Source organism: Agelaius phoeniceus, chromosome 1, assembly GCF_051311805.1.
Source record: "Agelaius phoeniceus isolate bAgePho1 chromosome 1, bAgePho1.hap1, whole genome shotgun sequence".
In the NCBI taxonomy this organism is placed as follows: domain Eukaryota; kingdom Metazoa; phylum Chordata; class Aves; order Passeriformes; family Icteridae; genus Agelaius; species Agelaius phoeniceus.
The window spans coordinates 53130590-53151996 of record NC_135265.1 but is presented as its reverse complement, the minus strand read 5'-3'; the positions used below and the strand labels follow the sequence as shown (position 1 = coordinate 53151996).

The 21407-nt window shown below is 44.8% G+C and overlaps 1 protein-coding gene and 3 long non-coding RNA genes across 7 annotated transcripts in view; 2 read left to right on the top strand and 2 right to left on the bottom strand.

Moving 5' to 3' along the window:
* The first annotated feature begins 537 nt into the window (after positions 1-537).
* VOPP1 (VOPP1 WW domain binding protein) overlaps positions 538-21407 on the top strand; it is a 62578-nt gene continuing 41708 nt past the window's right edge. Inside the window, exon 1 of one of the 3 annotated variants that reach the window (XM_054648830.2) lies at positions 538-986. In XM_054648830.2, coding sequence (XP_054504805.1) covers positions 936-986 — 51 coding nt within the window. In that variant the 5' untranslated portion in view covers positions 538-935. Of the gene's footprint in view, positions 987-1037; positions 1443-21407 lie in introns of those variants that run through there. The other 2 variants (XM_077178917.1, XM_077178906.1) reach the window with 2 other exon arrangements.
* On the bottom strand, positions 4541-6617 carry LOC143694150 (uncharacterized). The gene is made up of 2 exons (XR_013182443.1): positions 5941-6617; positions 4541-4732 (listed from the first exon to the last, which is right to left on the bottom strand). It is a non-coding gene; the product is annotated as an uncharacterized LOC143694150 (long non-coding RNA).
* Positions 7225-21068, bottom strand: LOC129130411 (uncharacterized). 2 transcript variants are annotated; one of them, XR_008535533.2, is made up of 3 exons: positions 20427-21068; positions 14934-15046; positions 7225-8729 (listed from the first exon to the last, which is right to left on the bottom strand). It is a non-coding gene; the product is annotated as an uncharacterized LOC129130411 (long non-coding RNA). The 2 variants fall into 2 exon arrangements; XR_008535534.2 differs by having other exon boundaries at positions 20941-21068.
* LOC129130420 (uncharacterized) lies at positions 11586-15606 on the top strand. The gene is made up of 4 exons (XR_013182442.1): positions 11586-11684; positions 11998-12093; positions 12958-14925; positions 15089-15606. It is a non-coding gene; the product is annotated as an uncharacterized LOC129130420 (long non-coding RNA).

Genomic DNA, 21407 nt, shown 5'->3' with positions numbered 1-21407 from the left:
CCTCCTGGGCAACCTGGTTCCAGTGTCTCACCAAACTCATCACAAAAAATTTCTTCCATGTCCAATGTAAATTGACTCTCCTTCAGTTTCAAATCATTGCCCATTGGTCTATTGCTACAGGTAAAAAATCCTTCCTTATCTTTCTTATAACCCCCTTTAGATACCAGATGGCTGTTTTAAAGTGTCCCCAGAACCTTCTCTTCTCTGGAGCTCTTCTAGCTGAAGAGCTCCAACTCTTTTAATGTTCGTAGGAGAGATTCTCCAGCCCTCTGGGCATCTCTGTTGCCTCCTCTGGATTCACTCTAGAAGAAAGATGGCTCTTCTGGGGAAGGGGTGTCGTGGTCACAGGCGACCCGCGAACAGGTGCGGGGGCGGTGGCAGGGGGAGATGGGGCAGAGGGCAGGTACGGGGGCAGGGGCGGATGCGAGAGCAAACGCGGGGTCACGGATCCGCCACCACCGCCCCCTCCCGGCCGGGCAGGGCCGCGGAGCAGGGCCGCGGGGCGGGGCCGGGGCGGGCCGCTCCTCTGCCCGCCCTCAGTGGCGGCGGTGGCGGCGGCGTTCGGCCTCTTTGTGCCGCCTGCCCCAGCACCCGGCGGTCTCCGCCTCGCCCCGACCCTGCTTCGCTGGGCTCCGGCCGCCGCCGCTGTCGCTGAGGGGATCGGCGGGTCAGCCCGCCCTCGCCCTGCTGCGGGGCTTCCCCGCCTCCCTCCCCGCCCCGCCGCCGCTCTACCCCGCCTCGTCCCTCTGCCCCCGGTGCGGGCTACTCGCGGCCGCCTCCCCCGGCTGCTGTGATCCCGCCGTGCGCGCTGCCGCCCGGAGCTCCCCGCCGTCGGGGATGGCGCGGCTGGCAGCGCCCGTGCGCGCCTGAGGCGGAGGGGCGAGCCCGCCGCCGCCGCGGGAGGAGGAGGAACAGGAGGAGGAGGAGGAGGAGAGATGAAGCGCTTCCACCCTGGGGTCGCGCTGCTGCTCTCGCTGCTGTGGGAGGTGAGGTGGGCCGTGAGGGGAGCGCTGCCCTGCCCAGCGGCGCCTGCGGCAGCCCCGGGTTCACCCGGGGGTTCCGCCCTCGGTCGCGACCTGGAGCTGCGCGGCTGGCGAGGGGAGCTGCAGCCCGCACCGGCCGGGGCCGTGCGCGGGATGTGATTTATTTTGGGGTTAATGTCTTTGCCTATGGGCTCGGCTCCACAGGCGGTGCGCGGTCAGGAGTGCTGGGGAGCTGCGGGGCCGGGCTGGGTGAGACCTGGCGCGGCTGCGGGCGCGGTGCTCACGGGCGTTCGCGGCGGCCGGGCTCGCCGGGGGTCCGGGGTCTCACTGCTGGAGCACAGGAGGATCATCCGCGGTGTGATGGAGCAGAGTAACACGGGACCTGTACCCAGGGACACGAACTGCTGCGAGCTAGCCATTCCCAGCAGACTGACAGACTGTCCAGGGGACGCAAAGCCTGTCAGTAAGGGTTAGACGGAAGGCTCATCTCTTATTTTCATTATCCTCTTATTTTCATTTCCTGGGCAAAGTGTCCATTGCGAGGTAGGTGCGGCGGCATCAGTTCACGGGAAGCCGTGGCGGCACCGTGCAGCATGGTTAAACTTCTGGGAAAACCTGGATAGCGCAGCTTTCGTACTTAGAACAACCAAACAAGCAGTGAATTAGGAGCTTTCATTATTTGGAGGGGGGATTTGTGCCGCGCAGTTCTAGAATCATGGAACAGTTTGGATTGGAAGACACCTTAAAGATCGCCTAGTTTAAACCTCCCTCCGGTGGGCTGGGATGACGCTGGATCAGGGGGTTGGGAAAGCAGCTCTTTATTTCAGCGGGCGGATGGGCAGCTGTTTTCTGGGGGCGAGCTGTTCTCGGTCTGTGGTTTACCCTTGGGGCTGGGCACGGGCAGGGGGGCAGCAGTGTCCCCCGGGACAGAGCCGTGCGGGCGCGCTGCCATGTGCCGCTCCCGGGGGCGGCTCTGGCAGCGTGCGGGGGTCACCGCCGGCACTCGTGCGGTGGCAGCGTGCCGGGCTGACTTCGGAAACACCCGTGGGCTTGTCTTAGGCGCATCTCTGTGCTCATAAAGCCCAGAGGCAACGTAGCTGAAAGTGTCAGAGAGGTGAAAGGGCTGTGCTGCCTCTGTGATAGAGCAGTTTAGACAGGAAAATGAATTTTTTTTTTTTTTAAACGGCATGCCACCAGACCCATACATGGAAACAGGAGTGCTCGCTGTGTAGTTGCTGCTTTTGGTAATGGATATAATTCATGCAAATGATGTTTACTACATGTTTATGCCACCTACGTAGATGAATGGTTTCTGGTGTGTTGCCCACTGTGCCATCCAGCATCATGCCATTAAAACACTCAGATCAAAATCATCGCTTAATGTAAATAAGTGTAACTCTTTACAGGTTAATTGATTTGCATCTCTTTTCCCCGGCTGTAAACCTGGCCTTGGTTCTAGCCCTCAACTGCTCTTAACTCCACAGCAGCTCTTCAGAAAGCAGGAATAGCAAAATGTCGATTAAATGAAACAAACACCACCATTTCCCTCAGGGATTGTGTTCATCTGAGACGCTGAAAGGTTTCACCCCTCCAGGATCTCTTTGATTAGATGTGTCTGCTCTCCTAACGTGTATTCTGCTGAAAAAGATCATTCGTGCCTGAAAAAAGTAATTTGCATAAATCCTCATTGGATCTAGGCAGTGTTGCTGTTATTTAATCTTTTCTACTGGTTTTAATTGTGGGGTTTCCCTCCCCCCCCCCCCCCCCCCTTTTTCCTTTAATCTTGAATGCTTGTTTTGCCATCTGGTTTTGTGGATTTTTTTTTTCTGTCTTGGAAGTTCTTAGGTTGCCTATTAAAATGAGATGGCTTTGTAAATAAGGCTGTATTCTACATGCCCAGAAACAGAGTGCTGGGGGTTTAAATAACTTAATCGGAGACATCTGGTTGTTTTGAAGGTTTTTGGTGCATGAAACTTTTCACTGTCTTCTGCACAAAGTTCTGTGCTGGTTATTATCTGAAATAACATCGTTGCAATTGTTTTAAATCTGTTTGCAGCTTCAACATGACCTTAGTTATTATTGAACAGAGCATGAGCTGAGAAATGTGGTTTTCATTCATCATTTTGCAAAAGGCTCTGACTATTACCCAGGTACTGTGGGGAGGAACCCATTTAGTCTGTCAGAGCACTATGCAGTAGTTTACTGGTTCTAGCTAGGTTTTCCTTGAGTAGATTACCCAAAATACTTGTTGTAAAATGTTTGTGTATTGCAAAACCACTATTTCTGGTTATGTTGATGAAAGGAATGAACTCCTTCACAGTTAAGTATACATCAGGTTCATGGTGGGTGTGAGTTTGGATGTGGGCACTGTGTGTGTTGGTGGCTTTCAGGCTGAAGCCTAGTCAGTAGCTGGCTGTGGCAGTCTCCCACGAGCAGGTGAGGGTTTGCTGTTCCTGATGTAGAGGCAGAAGATGCAGAAGAGCGGCTTGAGGGGCAGGGGAAGGAGCTTCCATGTGCTGGTGGCTGGTTTCATGAAGGTGACTAAAGGCATCACCACCAAAGCAGGATTTACACATAAGAAATTGCTGGCTCTTGGTGCTAAAATGCCTCTCCTTGTTCTAGACAAGCTTGAGATGTGCTAATTACAGAAACACACCCAGAGCACTGTGATCGTGGGAGAGGGGAATTAATTTTGAGTTTTCTTGTGTGACAAGGGTTTTTTCACTGCAACCACAAAGACCATGGTGGAAGAAAAATCTCCAACCCCAGGACCCAGAAAGCTCTGCTCTGAGAAGACATTATTAGGGGAGAAAAGCTAAAGATGTCATGTGTTTTGCTCATGACTTAATTGCAGTTGAACAGTTTAGCAAGTAAGGTAAAATGAGGTGGACAATTTGACAGGTAATTTTGGTTCTCGTAGGAAGAAATGAAGACTGTTGAATCGTTATCTGTCTCTTCCAAATTAATTTGGCTACTTGGAGCTAGCAGTGTGTTATTAACTGCAGTTGCTTGAAATGCCCTTTTTCACCAGGAGCCTGGATGACTGGTATACCCACAGTACTGGGATATATGATTTCTGCACTCATAAATAACCAGTAGTCTTGCTTGCTAGCTTAGCTTGGCTTGTGGTTCTGACGACAGGACTGCATTTTGTCCCAGTTGGCTCTCAGCTTTATAGAAAGATTTGAAGAGGTTCTTGAAGTGATGACTGTTTGGGGCATATATATCAAGATTTTCTGCTTCTCTTTTATCAGTGATCCCAAGGGCTTTGGTTGTCTGAGCTTAAATGTGACTTTAATGAATAGTGATGTCTTTGGAATGGGGAAAAAATAAAACTAAACAGTCCCCCCACCCCCTGATGAAGCAAGCTTATTTTCAGCCTGAATGAGGACACCAGTGTCTCTGTGGGGCTTACTTCTCAGACTGAGTGCTTGCTTTCTCTCACAAGCTGTAGAAGTGCTGGATGGAGGAGAGCTCAATACCTGAAGCTCAGCTCAAGGATGGGGAAGCCGAACAGAGCTGTTGCAGGCTGACAGAGGACCCTGTCTGTGCTGCAGTGGTAATAATGGTGTTTTATTGCTGCTGCTGCAGAGAAGCTTGCTGGGTAGCCTCAACTTTCAAAGCTGTTGAGTAATTTTAGATGCCTAAACCTCTGATTGGCCACTATATTGTATCCAGGAGAATCTAGTGATCAGTAGAGTCTTCTTGTTAATTTGTCAGATGAAAGATACTACGCAAGAGTCAAGTGCCTTTTTTAAAAAGAACAAGAAAATGGACATGTCATAGGAACAGCAAAATGTGTTATCTTGAAAGAAAATTCAAATACTCCCGACAGTCTGTCATACAAGATTTGTTTAAGTAAAAGCAAAGTTGGCTGGTACTCCTCAGTTGGTTAACTGATGTGTTGAGCTTTTTAGTATTATTTTTGTTAGTGGGCTTCAACAGGAGAGATTTTATCAAATTAGAGAAACCAAAAATTTCTGTCCTTCCTGAAGGGGTTTGTTTCTAGTTTTAGTTTGATTGTTTGTGTTTGGGTTTTTTTTTTGTTTGGGTTTTGTTTTTTTAATCCTTGTAGGAACAAGAATGTTAAGATGAGGAAAACCCCCAGTCTTAAAGAAAAAACCTACACATTTTAATCATGGTAGGCACAGGTGGAGTTCAAGAATTTGTGAGGATTTTGGGGATCACTACATCCTCCCCTCCCCCGTTTCTGGTATTTTTTCCTATCCATTAGTGGTCAGGTTTTCCTTTATATAAAGGACTGTAAGAGTGTATGTACCCTTCAATGTAGAAATGTGCATGCACACCAGTGTTGTTGTCTCTGAGCTGTCCCTCTCTGTGGAATACTGTGGATACTGCCCTGTTGATATTTTAACTCGTGTTCTTTCAGTGGTGTCACTGTCATATTTTCTGAAAAATCCCTTCACCAGGATTTCTTCTCCTGGGAAGCTGAGAAGCCTCAGAGAGAAATGAAAACAATAATTATCTGATTGCTTCTCCTGTGTTTGCTGCTTTGGAATGTGGTCTGGAGATTGTTTACCAACTGCTCATTGTTTGATTGGTTTCATGTGAATTGTTTTAACTTAATGACCAATCACGTCCAGCTGTGTTGGGACTCTGGAAGCAGTCATGAGTTTTCATTATTATTCTTGTTAACCCTTCTGTGAGATCCTTTCTCTATTCTTTAGTATAGTAGTATAGCATTTCTTTAATATAATATATCATAAAATAATAAATTAGCTTTCTAAGAACATGGAGTCAGATTCATCAATTCCTCCTTTGTCCCGGGGACCCCGGGACCGTGGGGGCTGGGGGGAAATAAGGGGAAAAATCTATCCCAAAAATTCTGCTACAGTTGTTAGTGTAGATGTGGCCACTAACCCTCTCCTCCCTTTTGGTTTTGGTTACATAACGGATTTAACAGCTTAAACAATTTCTGGTGGGTTTTTTCCCTTACCCTCCTGCAGCTGGTTGCAAAGCAGCTATTGCATTGCTGAGTGAAGGCAGGAAAGAGCTTTCTTAGGATTTATAGTTTGGAGATCCAACTGGTGCTGGCAAGCCTCCCCTGCCTCTTGACAGCAGCGAGATGGGCTGTGATTTCCAGGCGGGAGGACTGAGCTCACACACTTTTCTCACTTTGCTCCTGCTGAGGAGGAGACAGATTCGTGTTGGTGGTGGGTAGGAAATGGGTGGCCGACTGCCATTTGCATCTCCTAAGAGGAGGTGCAAATGGGGTTCTTTGGGCTTGGTTAGTGTGGGGGTTTTTTGTTTAAATTAGAAGAAGCATCTGTAAAATCGGTTTATATTTTCTTACGGCAGTCAAAAATATTTAGCACTTTCTGTTATGCTTTCTTCATAAAAGGGAAGTTGTCTGACTCTTCCTCTTGCCACTTTCCATTCAGCTAATGCAGGTGGCTGGAAGGTTAAACTTGGCCAAAGCAAGCCCTTAGACTTCAGGTGCTCTTTTAAAATGGATTTAACTAAAATCAGTAAAAAAGAAAGGGGTCAGTTGAAACTCTTTGGTTTAGTACAGATTCATTTTGGTTTTCTCCAGTAAGAAGAGGCTTAGAAAAACTGCAATGACTATGCCCATATAGAGGCTTGCTCTGGTCATCAGTGTACACTGAATTACAGGCAGAAAGAGATTAATGCTTAAGCTCATGCTACAGAATTTAAAATAAATAAATTTAAAAAATATTTAGAAATATATCTTACTGGGGCAAGGTGGCTACAAATTTACTGCAAATTTGTTGTGATATAAAAAGTAAAATCCATATGAAAAAACATTACACAAAGCTAGCATATTTTACTTTTTTTGTCTAATTTTTGACAGCACTGTGTTGCTTTGTATGCTCAGCAATGCAGCTGAGTTTGTTTTGCTGAAGGTTTTGTTGAAATCCTGTTAGAGTTTGTTATGGCAAACATATAAACTCTCTTTGGACTAGCAAGAGGCAAAGCCTTTCTAGAAGCTTTTTTTTTTGTTTGCTTGAATAGTGGTTTTTGGGAAAGGAATCTTAGGTCTGTCTGAAGTCTGGGGATGCAGCCTGGGATCTTGGGCATTAAATAGCATTTAAAGACAAGAAAGCTAAGGTCTTAAATAGTGGATATTATCACTTTCCTGATACCAGAACAGTAAGATATGAGATGAAATGCCATGCCTGGTATTTCAGAAGGGCATGAGAGGACAATCTGGGTTTTTTGAATGGTTTTTTCCTTTTTGAGAACAATATATCTTGACAGGTTTCTCACATATTAAATGGAAGAGTTATCACTGCTGAGTTAAAAATGTCTTTCTTCAGAAGTGTGTCTCCAACTTCATGCTAAATAGATGTTAGCTACACCTGTGTTTTAAATAGCTCAACTAAAAATCTTTCTTCTTTCTCAGTGACTCAGCTTTCAGTCTGGTAAATATTTTAAAGGACAGGAACTAGCAAGAAGTGGTTTCTCATCTGTATCTCATGTAGTGAAGGTGTGGGTTGTTGCTGGTGGTCTCTAATCCCTGCTTTTGGCAGCTCCTGCAGCTCTAGTGACCCTGGGACCACTAAAGGATCGTATCAACCCACTGATGCCGTGAATGACTAAGCCACAAAAAAGGGTCTGGGGGAGAAATGTGAGAAGGGATCGTTTTCCATTGGCTCAGCAGAGGTTTGTGCCTTGGTATAGCATCATGGAACTTGCTGCAAGGGAGGAGAGAGAATGTATGGCTTGGAGCATGACTGCTCATTTTGGTAGCACACTTCTTGTTTCAATACATTAGATCTCTCCTAATGGGAATCATAAAATCCTTTTGGTTGGAAAAGACCTTTAAGGTCATTGAGTCCAATGGTAAACTTCACACAGCCACATCCACTGGTAAACTGTGTCCCTAGATGATGCTGCATTTCTACTGGAGTGGAAGGCAATCATGGAAATCTTTTCTGTGCTCTGCTAGAAAGGGAAACTAGCAGAGTGTGATTTTTATTTTTTTCCTTTGCCGGAAAGATGCCATTAGATACTATTCTGGAAAACTTAGTCTTATCATTTTCTCAAGTCACCTGCCACGTGTCTCTCAGAGCAGAAGTGCTCAAGCAGGAGCTGATGGCCTCCCCAGTCTTTTCCATGTGTGGGGCAGCGGGAGAGGGTCATGGATGGAGACTGTACTTCTGGGAAAGGTTCAGCATCAGTTGCAACATAGGAGGGACTGTTGTCCTCAAGTCCAGCCAAGGGTAACTACAAACACAGCACTCCTCTGCTGCACCCTTCACTCCACCTCTCTCATTTGGAGGTTTAAAAAGACCTTGGTCTTTCATTGAAAGTGACTGTGAAGTGATTTAGGCCTTAGTTTCCAAGTTCAGAGGAAGTTTCCAGAGGAGTGGAAAGTGGCCATTTGTGAAGGGTGATGAAGCAGGGTGATAGGAGCGTACCTAGACTCCAGTCCTGGCTGCACACGAGCCCTCTGTAAGCAGCTCACTGTTTCCAGCTGGAGTAGGAAAGATATTGTGCCAGCTGGCTTGGTCTCCCACCTCTGACATTGATAGGCATCAGGCAACTAAAGAGCTGGCAATAGTTTTCAGGATGGATCCTTCCTTCCAAGGTCTTATGCTGCTGGAATAAGATGTGAGGGCTGCGGACTCCAGGAATGTAGCCAATACCTCTAAAGATTTGTCCTTCTAAGGTAATTACATTTTATGTTTTCTTATGCCTTTCTAATTACATGCATTCCAGTCTGTTTGGATCTTCCCTGGGAGTATGAAGAAGTGGAGAATCCTGAAATGAAATTAGTATGAGAGGAACATGAGCATGTGGGAAGGTGGCAGGGATCTCACAGATAGCAGGCTGAAGGCGATGGGTAGCACGTGTTATACTTGATGTGAGAGGAGCATTTTGTTGTGCATGTTCATCTTTTTGGGCTTCAGTCAGGGGCACTAACACCCAAGGGAGCATGATGCTTTTGTAGACCTACTCTGCTTAGCTTGGTCTTGCCAGCAGTGTAGAGTAACAGGCTTGTGCTGCTATGGGGTTAAGAGCAGGTAGTGTGCCTGTGATCCAGAGGGTTTGGTTGGCAATAAACTAGGAGCTCTGTCAGGGAACATATACCAGCAAAGAAAAATAAAATCAATGAGTGTAGTAGCAAAGATGGGTTTCTTTTGAATGGCTGAGGACTTGGGGTGTTTTGGCTGGCACAGTTGTGTCTTGCTGCATGCATGTCTGATGGGTGTAGGTAAACCAAAAAAATTCTTCCATGTGTCCTAGTCGGAGTCAGTTTTTCTCCTTTTCTGGACAGGTTATGCTCCTTGTCTAGCTAGAGAAGACAGGTGTTTATACCTTGCTGGTTTTGGCACAGTCCCTTTAGTGTCAAAACAGGAGATTGATATCCAACTGTGCAGCATTGTTTAGACATGGTGATATGACAGCAGACAGTGTAAGGGTCTCTACCTGGGGAATTGCTCAGGTGTTGCTCAGTGTTTTGTTTCTCCCAGTTTTGTTAAATCTCTTCACTAAAATGGATAGAAAACCTGTTAACTTAGTGAATTCTTTTCTGATTTCCTCATTATATCTGTAAATGTAAATTATTTCTGTAAATGTGGTGTTTCTCAGACTTGTTGGTGGGTGACTGTAAGTGCTTCAGCTTTTGATGCAAAAACCAGGCAGGGATGAGTCAAGAAAGTGTTTTCTTTCATTTCTGCTCCTCGGGTGGGGGAAAAATACATCGCTTATTGCTACAGATAATTCTCTCAATACTGGTGTAAGTGAGATCCAGGAATTTGCTGCTGGCTCTCTTACAGTGCGAGTTCACAGCTCAGGGCCTTATTTCCCTGCTGCAATTGGAGCCAGGGGTTTAACCTATTACAAGGGTAATGGGTGTAAAAGTCCACCTTCAGTTGTTCAAGTGCCATTAAGTTTGGCAGAATCTCAGTCCAAAAGAGAGGACACATGGAACACGCTGCTTTCAAATAGTCAGACAATTGTCTAACCTAAAAAAATAAAGGAGGGGGAGGATGGATGTGTAAGAAGTTCTAAATCTACTTTTTTGAGGTCTGCTTTTCTTTTTCAGGCTGACATAAGAGGCTCCTATCTTGAGTGCTGTCTTGCCTATCCAAACATTTATCAGTAAAGATAACCATGATTTTCAGTGTTTTGAGCAGCAGTGGTGCAGAGGATGCCTGCTGAGCCTGAACTATCAAGCAGTGCTGCCATGATGTGCTGCACCCTGTGCAGTGGGGTTTTGCATCAGGGACCCCAGTTCTGCTCTGATCTGCTTCTTGACTAAAGCAATTCACATCTCTTGGCTGTGATACAGAAATACTAATAGCATATGGGATTAGGTTTAAACTCTTCAGAACTGGGTCATCCTGCAGTTTGAGATAGCGTAAGATAACGTTAGGCTGCTTCATTTTTATTTTTTTTTCCTGTAGTTGAAACGATAGCGGTTTCTGTTCATAAACGTGTGTGCATGTGTCCCTGCATAAAGTATGTTACAGTGCTACTCTAAGGCTGCATGTGTATGCCTGCATTTTTCTTAGGATGACCTAAGAAAAATGACTTAGTATTTCTAGGGAAGCTAGGGAGCAGGAGAGGCATAAGTGCCTAATAATAGCCAGATACTACAAGTTGCATAATGTTGAGGAAAACCTAAGGCAGTTTGAGGCTTTCGCATAGTGCCAGCACCATGCAACCAGCTGAACTTAGTGCTGAATTTGCAGCATGGTGATAGAAAAGTGTTTCAGAATCTGCAGCTGATCTGTAGATCTTGGAGCTTCTGTTTTCTGAAATCCAGGTCTTAGATTTGTTTTTTCATGTGCTGTGGGTAATACTTCTGATACTGACTCCTTAAAGCCCAGGGTGAATATTAGCAAGTTGGGTCTCACTATACCGTGTATGTGGCAATCATTTGAACAGGTATCTTCAGTGCTCCTAGAAGGCATTGCAAGGGATCCTGAAAATGTTGTAGGAGACACATTTGAATATGCCCAAAACCTTGCTGGTGAAACTTCCTGGCATGGCTGTGCTGACCCACACTGCCAGCTCTGTGTGCGTGTATGCCTGTCACAAGGCATCCTGTGGGAACACATTTACGTTGCAGCTTCACCTGGTTTTCCTTGTGGACAAAACCCATGGGCACAGCTGTGGCACAAAGCCAGGGGGATTTGGATGAAGCTTGTTTTAATTCTGTAGTAATCTTGACTTCCTATTTTTATTAAAGCCCTAATCCTGGGCTCCGTCCAAAGGCCATTAAAAGTCAATGGAGACATCCCACTTGCTTCCAATGAGTGCTGGCACGGGCTGCCTGGAGGGTGCTGGGTGCCTTTGGTTTTGCTGTCTGAACCAGCCTGAGGTGCAGGTGACTTTTGCTCTGTGCAGCTTGTGGAGCCCTGTGGGCAGGGTTGGTGGTGTCTGCCCTGGGCTGAAGGCACACACACTGAAAAGTTTGGTTGCCTTGAAGCAGCCCTTGGTGTCACTCCTCTGTGCACCTGCAGTGTGCAGCACTGTGCCCACCCACAGAGCTGCTGGTGTAGCTCTCCTTGGGGGAGCAGCAGCTGCTTCAGCCAGCCATGGTCACTGTCCATGTTGCATAAGGAGAAAAGCATCGTAGTGATTATATAAAAGAGATTATGTAACTGGGTAATTTGGTAATCGCCTCTCTGGTGAACGCTAAGAATAGCTTGTGAATATGCATTTATTTCTGTGATAGCCATCCACAGTGGTGAAGTGCTGGGAAAGGTGGGTGCTGGGCAATGGCACAGGGTGAAATACTTGTGCCTGCTGTGTGTGTGTTTGCAGAGACTTTGCAGTTCTGTTGCTCCTGTGCTGCTGTGCTGAGACACATCAGCTGCAGGTCCCCCTGCCCCACACTGTGGTGTGACCTGCTCCACAGGTGCAGTGAAGGTATACAACTGCTTTTGATAAGCCTGTGCCACCTGCCTGTGGCATCTGTACGAGGCTGTGCAATGCAGAGCAGAACAGATGATGGAGGAAGGAACACATGTTGCTTCTCCATGGATTGAGGCCATTTTTGCTTTCTCTTGCTTCCCAGAGCTGTCTGGTTTTCATGCTGAAGTTGCCAGTACCTCTTCCTCCCACCCCACCCTGAGAAGTGTCTGGGAGGTGCTGGACAATTTCCAGGATCCTGGTGAGGAGCAAGAAAGCTCGTTGCCTGCTTTGAGACAACTGAGAAGACCATGTGTGCTTCAGCCCCACTCTTACTTGCATCTCTGTTCATGGGTTTATTCCTTTCTTGCAGAAGGGAGGGTGACTCATTAAAAAAAAAAAAATCAGATGGTGCTAAAGCCAGTGAGAGCTCTCTGATGCTAATTGAAGTCAAGGGAGAAACTGTGAAGGAGATGGGTGCTGTTCCTTGCAGTCTCTTAGTCATGAGAAGACTGTGCAGGGGTGAGCTCGGGATAGCTTGGGAGAAGGCAGGAAGCTGGATGAAAGGCTGTGGCAGGGGATGAAGTGAGCAAAAGAAACTCTCTGAGCAGTGGTTCATTTCAGAACATCAGTCCTGGCTCCAAAAATGTTCCTGCAGTTTTCAGATCAGCTTCTGGAGTCTGGATGGTGACTGCCTTTCTGTTATGGGTGTGGGGTTATTTTTAAGTTTTCTTTTGTATTGTTTCAATTTGCTTTCCCATTCACTGTCCTGAAGGTACAGTTTGCCACCTTTTCTCATTGCTACAGCTATGTCTTCTCTACCTTGAATTGCTTTTTCAGCTCCTCATCTCCTTGCTGCCTGAAGCTCAAGCTCTTTAACCTTATCTGCAAGCTGCCACATAATCTTCTCTCCACCTATGGCTCTGACCTGGTTTCCTCCTCCTCCTCCCAGCCTTGCTCTGGCCTGCTGTTCCTCCCTTCTTGGCTTAGAATGGCTTTCCTCTCTCTTTTCTGCGTTATTGATTTCATGATTTGCAATAGTTTCCAGTTCCCTGGCTGCTGCATTCCTGTTCTCTTTTTAAAATGTTTTTTCTTTCTGTGCTTTCCTTTTTTATTTCTTTTCTAGGCTTTCTTCAGTTCCATCTATGATTCAGCCCTGGCACAACCACTTCCCACGTGGGTTTTGCCTCTCCTGTCATTTCTTTACTTTTCCCTACTTGCAGAAGGAAAGGCTGTACCATCTGCCCTTAAAAGTGCCTTATAAATCCATTTCCCACATACTGCAGTTAGGTGTTGGATGCAGATTAAAAAAAAAAAATAAAATCCTTTTCCCTTGAAAGAAATACAGGTTTCCATCCTGTCCCTTTTGCATGAATATCTGTTTCCTAGCATGTTTTTTCTCATTTTTGTATGTTAGGCTAGAGATTTAAGAGTTCAGTTTACAGCTTCACCCCAGAATTCCATTCGTGGAGTGGGTGATTCCTTGTTGCAGTTGGCTGTCTTGTACAGAACCCTTCTCCTTGGTGTTTATGCCTTCTCCTTTTAGTAGAGTATCAGCCCTGGAATATGCTGCTGCTGTTGTTGTGAGGACAAAAGAGTGTTAGGGGAATGTTCTTAATAAACATATGGTTGTTGCTTAGTGTAGATGGGAAGTAGGCAGAGGAGACTGCGTGGGCAGCACCCTGTGAACTGTAGAGGACAAGGGCAGGCACAGACCATGGATAATATGAAATTATTTTGATGCCATGTACATTCTCAGATGCTTAATGGACTTAATTTTTTAGTGTCAAGTCACGCTTCTGGAAAAAGATGTGACTGAAGTGGAGAGTTTTTGTGCAAAAGCATGTAAGGATGTGTTAGAGCTGTTATGGGAGCTTTTGTAAAGTGAGAAGTGTTTAATTTGTAACTGTACAGATACATTAAGAATAATGCTGTCTGGACTGATAGGTAAGTGTGAAGTAGTGACAAGATAAGGAAGCCAAAATTCATGTACTGTGTTAACTTTTTAAAAACAGTGAAACTGAAATGGTATCACATTTGCATCAATTTTGATGAAAGGTATGTATGTAAACTCCTGCTTAGGATCAAAGAAAACCATTCTTAGTTTCATGTGGATAAGACAGTTCAAGGTATGTAAGTATTGTATAAAAAGGTATGAAGGCAATTTTTACATCGTCTCTGTAATGGTCTCTCTGATGCAGAGACACCATACAATATTTTGCTTTACTTTTGTCTGCTTTGCCAGTGTCACATGCAGCATGTATAATCTGATTGACTTTAGTAGTAATGTTACCTTCCTTGTTCTGGAGCCTCCAGGTGCAGGCTTTCACCATGTGGGTTGTGAGTGTGTGACAGACACCCTGGGGTTCATCTGGAGCATACCAGTTGTACTGGATGTGAAGGCAGAACTCTCACTGGTAGGGAGGAGCAGAATGGGCTCCATGTTTTGGGAGCAATACTAATTGGTCATCTGCTCCCTTTGAAGAAAATAGGGGCTGTGAAGATATTAAATTTCTTATGGAGGTTTGAGTTCAGTTAAATAGATTCAGTTAAAGATATTTCCAAAAGCAAGTCCAATGGAGGAAAAAAAATGAGCAGTGTCTGCAAATATCCCACTGTCAGGAAGTGCCTGATGGAGACAAATTAATAACTTTTAAGAAGTTCCCCTTTCAAATGTTCCTGCAGCAAGCTTTTAAAAAAGATCTAGAAAGGCTTGAAAGCAGGAACCCTTTGTAAAAGGTCTTTCCTTCAAGCAAGAACATTTTGACATGACATGAAGCAAGGTTGTGAAGGGACAATTAGTACTGGGTTTCCTGATACTGCCTAGAGAGAGCTTGGCAGCCGTTTTCCTGTGGTAGGGATACACTTGTAATCTCAGTGTCAGTATTTGCAAGTCTTACTCTAGCCCTGCTGGTGACTGCCTCCTTGTGTCTGAGGGTTATAAACACCCAGATCTTGAGGAAGGACTGAGGTCTGACTCTGAAGCAGGAACAAATGACTCTTCCAAGGGAATTGATCTCATGTCTTTGCCAGATGTGTCCAGACCTGACTCTCCCTCAACCCGACATATGTTTTTGCAGCCATTTGATGGCAGGTACGTGCCACCTTTGTGCCTGTGGCACTGGTGTGCTGGTGACAGCTGGCAGGGCTGGCATCCTGCAGGGCTGGCATCCTTCTGCTGGGCTGGGTGCAGCTCCTGCCCGCTCTGCCTGCACCTGCAGGGACAGAGGTGTTCACACTCGGATCCTTGTTCCTAGAACATGGGCTGAAGGTGGCAAAACTGCATCATGTGCCTGACTTTAATACCTGGCTCTTCAGCTGCTGAAAAAAACCCCATTCTTTTCTCTTTCAATGCTTTGTGTTGTTCTGGAGAAGAAATTCTTTCTTAATGATGTCCTAGACTGATATATGTTCTGTATTCATGGTAACAGCTTCTCCAACTATCCATCTTCCAAATTAGATTAAATCTATTTGTACATTTATGGTATTTCTTCATGCTTTATTCAAACACAAGTAATCAAATAAAGAACAATTCATGCTGTTATGCTTCAGAAGTCCTTGCCAGTACTTAGATTTTTATGGGAAGACAGAGTTTTGCAGTTGATTGTAATGGCAAAAAGTATGCTTGTCTGCCATCTCTCACAGAAGGATTTCATAGTACTTAAGCAATATTAAATATGTCATAGCATGTTCCAGTCACATCCAGTCCAGATGTGTAGCCTTGTACAGATGAGTAAGTGGGCAGAAAGTATTGAAAATGTCATGCAGGGTGTTTGTAGCAGAATTAGAAACTTAAGATTTCTGATTCCTGGTTTCCTAGTCCTGTTCAATATAAGGCAACTGCATTGACGTTACTATAAACACTTTGCAACAAGCCCTTCTTTTTCATAAAGTTATAAACATGGGAATTTTTTTGAAAGTTCCAAGGAAGGCATCTTGTCAATGGCATGCATCTCTACAGGCATGTGAGTGGTCTGGAGGAAAATTTCCTGGATTGGACTCTTCTCCATGAGGAATTAACACTTTGCAACCATTGTGTTTATTCAGTGTGTCCTGTTAGTAGTGAATCTGAGATCAATAGATAGCTCCAGATTCTTACCCTTAGTATTTTGTTTTATGCATTTGCACATTTACTACTCAGCTGTACTTGTATTGGGATTGTCTTGCAGACTTAATGACTTTCTGATGATCTAATTAACCTCAGCCTGTTAGTGATGCCAGTATTTATTTGTGTAGAAAATGAATTAATGGAAGTGTCCACCTGCATCTCACCTCTTTGGATAGCTGACTAAATCTGTTTAACTTACTGTTGTCTTCATAGTGCTGCACTCTGAAATACCACAGAAACTAAAGCTTGTGTGGGGTTCTTTGTTCTCACTTTTTTTTTTTCTTTTTAACCATTCATTGACTATGCAGTCCTAAGACACTCTAATATTTTACAAACTTGGGTCAATGCCACTGAGTAGATTAGGTTAAAATAGAAATAAAAGCACATCAAGACAGTATCAAACTTCCAAAGGCTGTTTTTGTTTAAGTACTTCCAAAACCTAGGGAATTGAAAGTCCAGGTTTACAATGTGTGATGAGAGTGGAACTTCTCAGGAAAGCTTGGCATTCGCCCAGGGTGTGGGAGGCCAGTTTTGTCTCCTTTGTGTCCTCTGGATGAGTCCTTGAAAGAGTTCCTACCCTAGATGGGGTATACTAGAATTGATTTATGTCAGTTGTTGACATTATCTCTCTTTTCCCCTTACAAAGGAAATATGTGCTAAGCTAGGTGGAAAGCTTCACCATCACTCAGTGGTTTAGATGCTCTTTGAAAAGACACCTGTGTTTGCAGCATTTATTCAAATTATACCCCTTCAGAGACTGAACATAGAAACTGGAAGACAGAAAAGGGTGAGACATTAGGTCTGTTGGTCGCAATAACACAGAGTGGCCTTGTTTTGGGGAGTGCTTACATGGAGAATTTCAGGCATCTACTTGTGTGTGTTGGAGAAAGAGATAATTCTGTCCTTCCTGCTTTTTTACACAGTATCTCAAAAATTTTGCTACTATCTCTTGATAGAGATAGGATGCTAGTGAAAATAGGTCTTTGTACCTATATTTATGCATTTCATGCAAATGCATAGAGTGCATAAATATATGCACTCTGTTTCAATGTTGAAAAGAAACGCTGCCAGCACAAAAGTTTGAGGTTCTGTCTCCTCCAATTGCCTGAAGTTAAATTTTGTTCACTTCCAGCAGAGCAAGAGAGGCTTGAGTACTTATGGATGGGAGATGAGAAAACAGACTTGCCATATCCTGGCAGAACACATTAGCTGGGCTGGGTGGATCTTGACTGCAATTGCTACTGCACCCTTCCCCTTATACCTCTCTGTTCTGCAGATCTGTCCTTTTGGACACCTAACAGATGCAAAAAACCCCAAAGGAACATTTTTGTTTTGTTTTTGCTTTAGGAATGCAGGAAGCACAGTTTCAGGATCTGAAAAATACAGTTATGTGGCCAGCCCCCTAATATGAGAGGGTTCTCCAAAGATTTCTCTGGAAGTTGCATATCAAGCTGGCACTATCTGGAGTTTACCTGCTGCTACATATGTAATTCATATGATGACATGAAATATTTGTATTTAATAAAGAGCTCATAAAAATCTGTCTTCCCTCCTTTTCATATTGAGAGCATCTCATGGCAATGTCCTGAAGGTTGCACACCCAGGCAAGGACTGTGGCCATACTGGAGAGATATATTTCAAATAATCACCATTCCTCTCCAGTAGCTAGGGAGATGGGCAGGTGGTGCAGTGGAGGATGCAGAGAGGGCAATGCCTAGTATACCTTTTCCAGCCTTACAGACTGTTCTAAAACAGATCCATACAACATTTAGGCTGAGAGTATTGGTAGTATCTTTTCTAAGCCCCAGATTTTTTGCAGGGCTGTTGTATTCCTGACATTGCTGTGCCCGTTCATGGTACCTTCCTCAGCTCCTTCCTGTCTGATAGGGACTAGGTCAGGGAATTCATGCTGAGGCTGGTTTTGCTGCTGTCCTTTTCCTTTAATGAACATCTTAAGGCCGTGTTAGATACTTATTTCAAATTTTATTTATGTGAACTGATGAAATGTCCATGGAACTGGATGTGTGCTATGTTAAGTTTTGAGTTTATATATTCCTAAGTCTGTCTTGTCTGCTTCTCTAATTGGCTTTATTTGTGGTTTTTTCTCTAAATATTTTTAAATAATCCAATGATTTACATTTTTTCTGGATAGTCCAATTTTGTGTTTCTGTGGCTGGTGACAGGGCTGGTAAATCAGGATTGATTTAACACTTGCCACCCTCTTTTGGCAAGAAAGACCATCCAAGTGATCTCTGCAGTGAAACCAAAAGAAAAAAGATCAAGAGTTTTCAAATAAAAGCATGCATATCAACAGCATCAGTCCTGCAGTTTCTTCTACCAATGTGTAGAATTGGCACTCTGTGTTTCTTGTTGCACACTGTGGATTTAAGCTTGGAGGAAACCCTGCATCTTGAGCCTCTGATCACAATTTTATGTGCATAAATAGTGCTGGATTTTACAGTGTCCCACAAGAATTCTCTGTTCTGCTATCAGGCAGTCTCAAAACAAGCTGCCTACATGTGTGCCTTGCAAATAAGCCTCAAACCTGACCTGGAGGGAATACATCTGTGGGTGGATGCACAGCCCAAGCTCCCCACCTCCTCAGAGCTCTGCCCCTCAGATAAGGCTGTTGGCAAAGTTGATTATGAATCCTGGTGATGGGGATGACTTTCTGTTTGATGCAGAAGAACTCAGTTTTAACTGTTGTTAGAAAAAAAACCCCTTACTTCTTTAGAGCTTGTCTTATATCAGAAATACTCAGTTTCCTCATTCATGACTTTGTGTATTTGAAGATCTTTTTCCCTCCAGTGTGCTTTTGTGATCTACTTTACTATATAGGAAGCAGTATAAAAGTATGGCCTTGTGGCTAAAGGCAGTGTCACTTAGGAAAGTGGGGTTCTGCTGTTGACTCTGCTGTCAGGCATAGGCATGCCTCTTTGTGATTTTTGTCCCATATTCTTCTTTTAGTTTAAGGAATTATAACTTCTATTTATAGCTAGTCTTGGAAGCTGTGGAATAAAGCCATGGATTAAAAGCCATAGGAAAGACAGATAGGTTTCAGTAGATTGAATTGAGCAGATCCCACCATTAACAGAGATGAGGAAGAGGGATCTCTGGTATCCTTTTACTGAGTACTAAGGGTCATGACCAAGTACCACAGAATTCTCTTGCCATGTAACATGTTTCTCACATCAAGCAATGCTCACTCTGACTATGGGCTAGGAGACCTCTTTCAGTCTGTAGTGTTTCATAGTCAGGAGGGTTGTTTTAGCTAGTGAACTTAAGGCCTTTAATAAAACCTTGTTTTTAAAAAAGTAAAAAAGATCTGGATATCAGTTTCACTCCCTCTATTGAGAAAGATTAACTTCTGGCATTCTTTTTTTCCGCTTTGTTTAATGGCCTTGATCACATCTATGTTCCTCTTGGCCTGAAAAGCCTTGGGCAGTGCTTGACTTGTGATGCACTTGGCATTGTACCTTAAGGAGCCACAGACATTGCCATTGTGTAGTGTTAAACTTTCATCCATTATTTGCCAGAGATGGACTATCCTGTTCCTCCTGCACCTTGATTCTGGAACCTGGGTACACAATTTTGCAGTGAATAAGTAAATTCTATTTAAATCCATGCAGTTTTGATCTGAGATTTGTCTTGAAATGAATTGTAACTCCAAGCAAAGTTGTCTAGAAATGTTATCACAATATTATCTAGAAATTATGGATTCACCATGGTTTTCCAGATGTTTGCCTAAGTTTGTCAGAAAATGTTATAAATGAGAAATATCTTCCAGAGGTTTTTATTTGTCTGAAAGCCACAAAAAGTGTTTTGTGTTTCATGCCATGGTTCAGCCCTAGCTGGCAGCTTAACACCACACAGCTACTTGCTCACCCTCTCCTGGTGGGGTGTGGAAGAGAATCAGGAAGGTCAAAGCTGGTAAACTCCTGGGTTGGGATAAAGACAGCTTAATGGGGAAAGCAAAGTGAGGAATTTATTCACTGCTTCCCCTAGACAGGCAGGTGTTTAGCCATTCCCAGGCTCCATCACACATAACAGTTACTTAGGAAGACAAATGCCATCACTCTGAATATCTTCCCTTTGTCCTTCTTCCCACAGAAGGGATACTCTGAGCATGGCACAATATAGTATGGAATATGCCTTTGGTCACTTGAAGACAGCTGTTCTGGCTCTGTCCTCTCCCAGCTTCTTGTGCATCCCCAGTGTCCTCCCTGCTGAGGCAGTGTGAGGCACAGAGAGGGCCTTGGCTCCGTGCAAGCACTGCTCAGCAGTAACTGAAACATTCCTGCCTTATCAACAGTGTTTTCAGCCCAAATCCCAAACACAGACCCATAGCAGCTACTGTGAATCAAATTAACACTACCCCAGCCAAAACCAGTATGCATTCTGTACTGCTGATTCTATCCCATTTACATTATGCTTAGGTCCCACACTATCCAATACATCCTCATTAACCCCCACCACCCTTCACTCACATCCTTTGGTATTATATGTAGATACCATTCCATTAATCAGTGAACTTTGGGTTCATTCAGTCCATGGCTAAGGGGTTCCATCTCTTATAGGGAGCACTCAGGACAGGAGAGATGGTGTGGAGTTACTTGCATGGAATTACTGGGCACCACAACCAGCTCAGGTCACTGCTGCATTTGCACTGCTTCTTGTAAGGTTTGTCCTCTGTTGGTTCCGGGGATTTCTGCTGTTCTAATTCCCATAACATAATTCTGGTCACTTTGGACCAGACCTTGGGTTTAATAGTGCAATGAACTTGACCTGCTGCAGCTTGGATTTATCCACAGACTGCGATTCCTTAGGGTTGTACTTGCTCCAAGTGGAGCCTTATCTATGAGCCAGGGTGTACGTGCTGTAGCATGGACATGGGCAAAGTTGCTTTGAGATGTGCCAGTTCCAGCATGGCCTTTTATCCGCTGGCCACAATCCCTGTGGAGGTACACCTGCTGCAGCCCAGACATAAGCACAGCCCAGTACCTGCTCTGGCATGGGCTTATCTGCAACCACAGGTGCTCTGGAGAGTTCTGCTCCGGTGTGGACTCATCCACAGGTGACAATCCCTTTGACTGGGGTCACACTGGAATTCCAGCCTGTCCAGCACAGCAGCGATGCTCTGGTCATCTGCCAGCCCAGGCGCATGACCACGGCTGTTATCAGGATGTTCCAGGCACAGCAGGGTGAGATGATAAGAGCGCAGCAGTACAGGAAGCAGTGAGAGCAAGGAGCAGCCAGTAATGAGCACCAGACCCTGGCATACAGTAAGGCAAGCAAGTCGTGCAGGCACAGGGTCCTGCTGATTAATGGCCCAACAGCAATAATTTTATCTAGAATTCCATCTAGCCCCTTTCAGTCTAACCTGTTGCTATCTCCAAATGTTCAAACCCCAGGCTGCTAACCAAAACTGGCTGTGGTTTAACTCCAGCCAGCAACAAGGCACCACACAG